At 41.6% G+C, this 9,344-nt stretch overlaps 1 protein-coding gene across 1 annotated transcript in view; it reads right to left on the reverse strand.

Annotated features, from left to right (window-relative positions):
• The window catches only part of PTPRU (protein tyrosine phosphatase receptor type U), a 335,303-nt gene that overhangs the window by 7,259 nt on the left and 318,700 nt on the right, over window positions 1-9,344 (reverse strand). Inside the window, exons 32-33 of the mRNA XM_029283530.1 lie at window positions 6,223-6,380; window positions 2,623-2,758 (exon numbers count right to left, since the gene is read on the reverse strand). Of these exons, the coding sequence (XP_029139363.1) occupies window positions 2,623-2,758; window positions 6,223-6,380 (294 nt within the window). The remainder of the gene's footprint in view (window positions 1-2,622; window positions 2,759-6,222; window positions 6,381-9,344) is intronic.

Genomic DNA, 9,344 nt, shown 5'->3' on the forward strand with positions numbered 1-9,344 from the left:
TTGGAAACACAGCTGGTAATATTTGGTTTTAATTCGGCTTTTATCGGGGTTTATTTTTTGTATTTCTGTATTTTTGTATTTTGCATTTTTTGTATTGTGTGTATATTATTTGTTTTTAATATGCTGTGAACCGCCCTGAGTCCTATGGGAGAAGGGCGGTATACAAATTAAATTATCTATCTATCTATCTATCTATCTGGAGTTTTTCCTCATAGAATCCTTATGAAACGCAGTCTGGCATTTTTTTTTTTTTTTTTTTTTCCCCTTTTTCATGAGCTGTGCTACTCCCTCTTATTCTTTCGAACGCCAATAGAATAGACTCTCTTGAATAGAGTCTAATTCTATTGGCTTTCAAAAGCCAATAGGAATTGTCCAGGCTGTCTCTGCCCTGCTGAGCCCGCCAAAGGTCCCAGTTGGCACACTTTGCTGCAAGTTGTCTGCAGCTAAGGCGAGCTTTCTGGAAGTTTCCACAACTCCCTGCTGAGCAACTATTAAATGTGAGTAAAAGAGGGCCAGGGGTGGGAGGGCCGCCCAGGAGCGCCTGGGCCTGCCTGCCGCCGCACCGAACGGGCGGTGGCCAAGGTGAGGCTAGCAGGGCAGCGGTGGGCGCTGGGAAGGTAGTTTTAGTTTAGTTTTAGTTTTATTAAATTTATACCCCGCCCTTCTCCCGGAGGACTCAGGGCGGCTTACAGCCAGTTTAAAAACAATAATACAATACAATACAAAATTTAAAAGTGATTAAAAATAAATATTTAACTAGGCCGCTTCTACTAAATTTTTTTGTTAAAACCAATTTAAAATACCCCTAGGCCAGTCCTGCCCGCTGAAATAACCAAGTCTTGAGGGCGCGGCGGAAGGAGGGGAGATCCGGAATCACCCGGATCTCTGGGGGCAGCTCGTTCCAGAGGGTGGGTGCTCCGACAGAGAAGGCTCTCCCCCTGGGGGTCGCGCGCCAGGTAGCTGGCGCGCGTGGGGCCCGGTGGGTGGCTTACCTCCCTTGGGCTGGGCCAGCTGGTGGCCCAGCCGGTGGTCAGCCTGCGCCGTTGCTGCCGCTTGCCATGGCCGCCCAGGAGCACCTGGGCCTGCCTGCCGCCGCACCGAACGGGCGTCTTGCTCCGCGATTGCCAGCTCCGCGCAAGAAGCAAAGTTTCTTTTTCTTTCCTTTCCTTTTCTTTCTTCTACCCCCCTTTCTCCCCCTCTCCTGTCCCCTCTCCCATTCTTTTCTCTCCTCTCCTTCCCTGGCAACATGGCGGTGCAGGAGGGGCGCAGAGAACCTTCTGCCGGGCCCCTCTCCTTCAGCACACCCGCAACTCCANCCCTGCACAAAGCCTTCGCGGCCAGGCTCCCTTCACCCGGAGGGCGGAGAAAGAGCCGGGCAGACGGGCAGCTGAACTCCCCAGTGGGGTGGAGGAAACAGGGCAGGGTTACGAGTGTGTGAGGGTGCATGAGGGCGAAAGGGTTTGGCTGCCGCGGGAGCACTTGTCACGGGTTCCCTCTCAGGTTCTAGTCGCTGGCGAACCGGGCTCTTGCGAGGGGAGGGAAGAGGGTGGCTTTCCCCTTCCCTCTTCCCGCTGGGGCCACGAAAGGAGGGAGGGGGAAGACAGAAAGAAAGTGCATTTTTCCAAGGGCTGCCTAAGAGGAAAGGCCTCTTTGTGCCGGGGCTGCTCGGAGCCAGGAACTAGGAAGCCCTGATTTGCTGCTGCTACTGCTGCTTCGTAGAAACGCCAGGACTTTCTGCCCGTTTCCTTGGTTGGAGTTATTTCCTTTTCTGCATCCTTGCGTGCATGTGGGTGTGTGTCGTTTTTTGGAACAACAGATACTGAAGCTGAAGTTCAAATACTTTGGCCACCAAATGAGAAGAGAAGACTCCTTGGAAAAGACCCTGATGTTAGGAAAGATGGAAAGGCAAAAGGAGAAGGGGATGCCAGATAATGAGATGGTTAGATAGATTCACGAACACAATGAACATGAATTTAGGCAAACTCCAGAAGCAGTGGAAGACAGGGTGCCTGGCGTGCTATGGTCCATGGGGTTGTGAAGAGTAGGAGATGACTTAGCAACCAAAAAACAACAAAATGTAGGCAGCAAATGTTACACTACTAGTAGTGTTCATTTATGTATTTATGCATTTGTGAATGTGACACATTAAAAACCTACTTTATTTTCATTTTCAGAACACACAAAGCATAGAGGTGGGAAAACCAGATATTGGTTGCATATCATTTCATCAGACCAAAAAGCTTATACCGTCTGGCACCAGGGATCAGACTAAACATCAATCTATAGTAGCTCTTTGTTCTTCAAAAGGGCAACCAATTTCTTTCCAGACAATTCTAAGCATGACATGAATGGAAATTTCTACTGTTTTATTTGAATTTAGTGGCATGATGAATTCTACCAGCTGTGATGATTCCACAGAATTTCCATATCAAAGGTTCACAGTAATTGGTATAAACTTCTGAGTATGGACAATATTTTGATAGTTGAAAAATGCTCCCAATCCACCTTCTGTTTTCGTAAGTAATTGTCACATTTTACAGGAGCAAGTTCCATAATTTCTTGAAGAAATACCATAACACTCTTTAAGAAAAGTAGGTCAAATAAATATTACCCGCTACTTACAAAGGTCTCAACCATATTTGGCTTATAGTTGCGAAGAGTCTTTGCGGCAAAGAAAACATCCACCAGCTTGTGGCACCTGATCATCTCCAGGATCATGGTGCAGGCGCAGAAGGTACCACTCCGTCCACCTCCATTCCTAAAGAAGAAATTAGACACATGAAGAAAGCATCTAAAAGGAGCCTAATAAGAACAGTAGAGCAGTAGTCCATATTAGGCCTAGCATTAGGGAGAGAACAAGCAAATACAGTAAAACAAAGATAATGTGTCCAGTTCTTCCATATCATTATCCAGATCGCTTCAGAAAGATTAAATTAAAAGATGGGTTGATGCTACTCACAAGGCATGTTGCTGAAATGAACTGAGTTGAGAAAAGATGTAGAATTTGTGGCATTCGTGTATCGTGTTTAGTATGATTTATCTGACCCTTGAAAACCATTTTGTTTGGAAGCTTTAACAAAGGGCTCTCATCATAGGTAACTTTGTAAAATGATGCTTTAGTCAAATACTGCCCAGCTTACAGATACTTTTGTTCAGCAAACAGTAAAGAACTCATTCTTTTATTATTGTCTTCAAAGTGTGGAACACACAAAGGAATTACAATCGATTCTCACTGTCTTTGACTTTAGAAAAAGCAACAAGATATATCACTTCATCCTAGATATTAATTGGTTTAACTGATGACTTTCTACTGATGTTGCTGGAGTTATGCTATGATATATTTTTTTTAAAGTAATCATTTCTTTTTATATTTGGCATTTTTCTCTTAATCTCTATGCAAGTTATTTACAGGTAGACAGGGCACGCTATAAATCCAGTAAATAAGCAAAAGGTGCACAAGCAATCTCTTGTCCATTTTGTTTTGCTCAAGAGGAATAATAATGAACTGGTATGGAAATGAACTGGAAATTAGTTCAATATTTATTTTTATGCTTCCCACAAGAGGCAGAATAGACCGTCAGATTGCACACTTTTTCAGAAAATGATGTGTTTCTTTCCGGGTGATGTATAACTGAGTTAAGCTTTCAACAAAGGGCCCTAGATTGCCTGTTTCTGATTGAATATGATGGCTGGTGGCAATATCTGAGAAATAACCCTTAGTAAGAGATTAAATTGCTGAGCAAGATTCAATTGAGTGCTTAAACACACAAGAGTTTAAAGATAATTAAAAAAATAGAGGGGAAGGAAACAGTTATACTATGCAATGGTGAGAAACTTGTTAATGAAGATAATAGCTGCAAGCACTATTACACAGTTGTGGTCATGCAGCATATTAACCTTTCAGGAAAAGTATTGCATAAATACCAACACTGTATTATTATTTGCACTGGGCCAAATTTTTCACCTATTTTAAGTGGATAGGATGGAAACAACCTTCAAATATCAAAATGTTGTTTGGGATGTTCTATACACAAGTTGAGATCTCATGTTTGGGTTTGAGGCAAAGTTATTATTTAATACGGTCATTTCCAACCTGAGCATTCTTCAGATCTTTGGTTATCAAATTCTTTCTTTTCTTTCTTCTTGTAATACTCTTTGTTGTTTTCTGATCCGGAAAATAGGTCAGAAAACATTTTGGATAGCCTCTCTCTACTGCTATTGCATTTCATCCAGTATTGAAGCTAATCTCAAAAGGAAACTTGGTTGCCTTTTTCTGGATCTGATCACAAAGCTCTTCTATTCCAGAATGTTATTTTGACAGTGGAAAGATAGGCATTTAGAATGACAACTCCCAAATCAATCAAACCAAACACCTGTGTGTGATATTGTCACTGTCTCAAACTCTCAGTATAAGATTAAGCCACTTCAAATGCTCCTACTCAAGCACCTGTTTGGCTTTGTGTAAACTGGTGTGACCCAAGCAAAATTAGTTTCTCTCCCAGCAGCGTACGGGCATGTTGCCAGCTTACGCTGTGAATTCTTCTGGGCATGGATTCCCTTCAGAGCTAATAAATCCTTCACACTTGATATAATCAAATTAGCCAGATGTATACAAGATGGCTGTTTATAAGCCAAAGCCTCCTATTTTCTCCTCCTTTCTTTCCTCAATCCCTTACCCTCTGGAATTTGCAGACATGCTGCCAAATTATCTTTAGACTAATACACAACCTTAATTTGGCTGTTTCGCTGCTGGATGCCCTTCTCAACTTGGAAGCTTGCTTGTTCTCTTGGAGTTTGGATGTTGTTGAACCAAAAATCAACAGCTGAATAGTAACACAGCAATTGTGTTTTTCCTAAGATATCTTTTCAAATCAGTTTTGGCTGCTTTTGATCCCTGGCTGCAGGTGTTTACTTAGATGAAACTACAACCTGCTTTTTTACACATTGCATAGCCCTGTGACTTCGAGCAGCTTTTCAGATTTCTGGGCAGAGCCTGTGAAAAGTTCAGTTAATGGGGTGTATAGGGATACTGAGGAGAAAGGCTTCAATCCATAAGGTTACATTTCCTCTCGATTTAATTGTACCCATGTGTTTAATGAACACTTGTACAGGATACTTAGGATCCTCTGATCTGGTTAAAAATAACAAATTTGAATCATTAGTCTATAGCTTTCAAGAACATGCCTTAGGCCCATGTTTTAACACAATAACAGAGTTGGAAGGGACCTTGGAGATCTTCTAGTCCAACCCGATGCTCAGGCAGGACACCCTATACCATTTCAGACAAATGGTTGTCCAATTTCTTCTTAAAAACCTCCAGTGTTGGGGCACCCACAACTTCTGGAGGCAAGTTATTCCCCTGATTAATTGTTCTAACTGTCAGGAAATTCCTCCTTGGTTCTAGGTTTGCTTCTTTCCCTGATTAGTTGCCATTAGTTGTTTCTTGTCCTGCCTTCAGGTGCTTTGGAGAATAGATTGATTCCCTCTTCTTTGTGCCAGCCCCTTATAGGCTGTCATGCTACCCCTAGTCCTTCTTTTCATTAAACTAGACATACCCAATTCCTGCAACCGTTCTTCATATATTTTAGCCTCCAGTCCTCTAATCATCTTTGTTGCTCTTCTCTGCACTTTTTTCTAGAGTCTCAACATTTTTTTACATCATAGCAACCAAAACTGGGTGAAGTATTTCATGTCTTACCAAGGCATTATAAAGTGGTATTAACACTTCACATGATCTTGATTCTATCCCTCTGTTAATGCAGCCTAGGACTGTGTTGGATTTGCCCTGTTCCTCTTCCTTGTATAAGCACCCATGCTGAAAGTGTGGCTTATTTAAACCACAGTTTTCATTATATGCGAATCAAGAGGTTTGGGATTAATTTCTGCTTATTAACCACGATATAATAGCAAGTTCACAGTAGGGCTTATGTTCTTGACAGATCTTAATCTTTCTTGTATAAGAAACACTGATATTAGTAACTACAAGCACAAGGTTTCCAAGTGGACCCTTATCCAACGTGCTATTTCAACTATTTCCACGTAGATTCTTTGCCTATGAAGAGTTACAATCCATAGAACCTCATGATCCTATTTGCGTTATGTTGCTAATAAGGCAGACAACAGTGCAGAACTGACTTGGAGAAACAAATACCACCTCCCTCACTTGAGAAACATTGATTCTCCAATTCTGCCCTCTTCCCGCTTAATCCAAGTAATACTTACAAACAATGGACAATGGTCCTGCCATTGCCACTCTCTCCTTGCCACTTCTCTACTTGGGCTAATAAATTCAGGAAAGACTTTTTCGAGTCTGGAATATCTCTGTAGGCTGACCACCGCAGGTACTGAAAGTGCTGGACCATCAAGTGTCCTTCCTGTAACTAGAGAAGCCTTGTAATTAGTTCTCTTCTTGTCAAGTTTGCTAAAGCCAGAAGTCTTGAATCAGCTGTTTTCCAGGATGAAACATAACTTGGAATCTGATAGAGGCATCAGATGTCCATCTGCTTGCTTTTTATTCTAGGATAAAGATACACTAAGTCTGGGTTTCTCAACCTTGGCAACTTTACGATGTGTGGATTTCAACTCACAGAATTCCCCAGTCAGCTGTTGGCTGGGGAATTCTGGGAGTTGAAGTCCATGTGTGTTAAAGTGCCAAGTTTGGGGAACCCTGCACTAAACCATTCACACCTCCCGAAATCCTTGGATTTAATCCCAGAAACCTCCTCAAATGACATTTTTTATCAAGGTGAAATATACATAATAAGAGAATAATCTTATTAGCCAGATTTAGGTTCAATGTTAAGAAATTAAATCAATTTTTTATCTCTATTGTATTCAGGTTTTTTTTAAAGCAGTCACCCTAAGAATGACATTCAAAAACTCTCTGGAGCTTGATTGCCCATACTCTTGCTTAGTGTTTCCCAGAGATGCATGGACCTCAAATCCCAGAATTCTGAGAAATGATCAAGCTAGTTACAGAATTCTGGGAAGGGTTCATGATCAGGAAATATTGTTCTAGGGGCAAAGGAACAGGCAAGAGTCCCAAATTTCAATCAGTTGCATTGAACTAGGCAAACAATACTTTACTTCAAAATGAGGTAAATCTATTCAGCTGAACTTCTGCCCTAAAATTCTACCCCTTCATTAAGTTAAGATGAGGTTGCCTCATCTTTACAATATGACTCATAGTTGGGCCTCAATCCAGTAGTTGCTAACAACTGGCTTACATTGTTTTGTAGCAGGGAGTCTGTGATTCATGAAAATAGGGAATAATCTACTTAGTACAACATGAATCACAGGCAATTCTACTCAGGAGCTCAAATAATGCTGCTCAAAATTTTTCAACTCTTTAGCTGGGGAAAAAAAAATCTTAGATCTGATACATACATAACCAACCAAGTATACAAGCATATCAAGATTCCTTGTGTTTCAGCATGATGCTACATGCTGATAAGATTTAAAAAATAATAATAAAGAGACAGAGAAAATTAAAGCCACTAATGCAGTCATTCCAAAATGAATTTTAGAGCATCAGCTGTAAATCAGCTGAGAGGCACAGGATATTTCATGGGGCATAGTAGAAGAATGAAATGACCTGCTCTTATTTGGTTCTGAGTTACTGATTCTTTGGACTTGTTCCTAAATTCAGGATATTCCTCGACTTACAATCACAATTGAGTCCAAAATTTCTGTTGGCAAGTGAGACATTTGTTAAGTGAATTCTGCCCCATTTTATGACCTTTCTTGCCAAGTGAATCACTGCAGTTCTTAAAATTAGTAACACAGTTGTTAAGTGAATCTGGCTTCCCCATTGACTTTGCTTGTCAGATGGTCACAAAAAAGGTGATCATATGAGTCAGTTGGCAACCATCTGAATTTTGATCACATGACCAGGGGAATGTTGCAACGGTCATAAATATGAAAAAAGGTCATAACTCACATTTTTCAGTACTGTTGTAACTTTGAACAGTCACTAAGTAACTGCTGTAAGTTGAGGACTACCTGTATTACCTCCACCTTGTACACAGACACACACATAGTCCCATCTGTAGGTACAGATAGTCCTCGACTTGTTTAGCAACCATTCAAAATGACAAAGGTACTGAAAAAAATGACTTATTTATTTATTTATTTATTATTTAAATTTATATACCGCCCTATCTCCCTTATGGGACTCAGGGCGGTGAACAGGCAATAATAAAATCACAATAAATATTTGAATAAAAAGCCTGCTCTAAAATACCCCATATAAAACCCCTTATGACCAGGACACACACTTATGACTGTTGCAGCATCCCCATGGTCACATCATCAAAAATCAGGCACTTGGGAGACTTCCGGTGGCAGGCGCCTTCGCTGGATGCAGCTGTTTGCTGCTCCCGCCTGTTTCTGCGTAAAAGCCGTTTTGACAGCCTGCATCAGCTGTCAAACGGCTTGATACCTTTCCCCTGGGCATAGGGGGAAAGGTGAGCTGCCCGAGGTAGGAGTTGAGTCCCCGAGTCTTCCCCTGTGGACGATGTAGGTGAGAACTCCTCCGGAGCCTCGGGATTCTCCGCGATCCAGGACATCTTCGCTATAAGCGAAGCTAGAAGCTGCCGTCACCGCTGCGACTTAAAGACAACTGTGAGTTTCGTATAAAGCAGACGAACCGACCCTGGAAGTCTGTTTCTTAACTTTTGGACTATACTCTAACTCGGATAATATATTCTTCTCGTACTTGGCTTGGAATGTGGAAAGTGAACTTAAAATGGCGATGATTTGATACTTTTCAGCAAGAAGTGAAAGTGACTTCCGGTTTGAACTTTTTCTATTTCTAACCGGCGCATTACATGCTTTGGCTGAATTTCTCATAAGACTCCTTAATAAATTGGATTATATTTTAAACATGGCTTCGAAAAAGACTGCGCCCTCGATTGTAAAATATACATCTTCGATGGCTCAGACACCTCAGTCAACTTCAAAAACTTCCCACTCGTCACACCCTCCATCTTCGTCTTCACCGCCCTCTGGTAAAGAAACGCAGGATCTGATGGCCACAACTATTAAGCAAATGACGGAGATGCTTCAAGAAATGGACGTTAAAATACAAAACAGATTTGACCAATTATTACAGAAGCAAGATGATTTGGCACAGAAACAAGATGATCTTGCACAGAAACAAGATGATTTGGCGCACAAGCAAGATGATTATTGTTCTAATGTGGCAGTTGCCTTTAAAGGTTTGGCGGATTATGTTGATGCAATAGCAGAGAGGGTGGAGCAGAATGAGCAAAAAGCAGAAGGAAGTGACCAGAGGCTTGAACTTGTAGAGGAGGGTCTGGAAAACGTTAGAAGTGATGTGCTGA

The sequence above is a fragment of the Protobothrops mucrosquamatus genome, unplaced genomic scaffold (genome assembly GCF_001527695.2).
Source record: "Protobothrops mucrosquamatus isolate PMUCROS unplaced genomic scaffold, P.Mucros_1.0 scaffold116, whole genome shotgun sequence".
NCBI lineage: Eukaryota > Metazoa > Chordata > Lepidosauria > Squamata > Viperidae > Protobothrops > Protobothrops mucrosquamatus.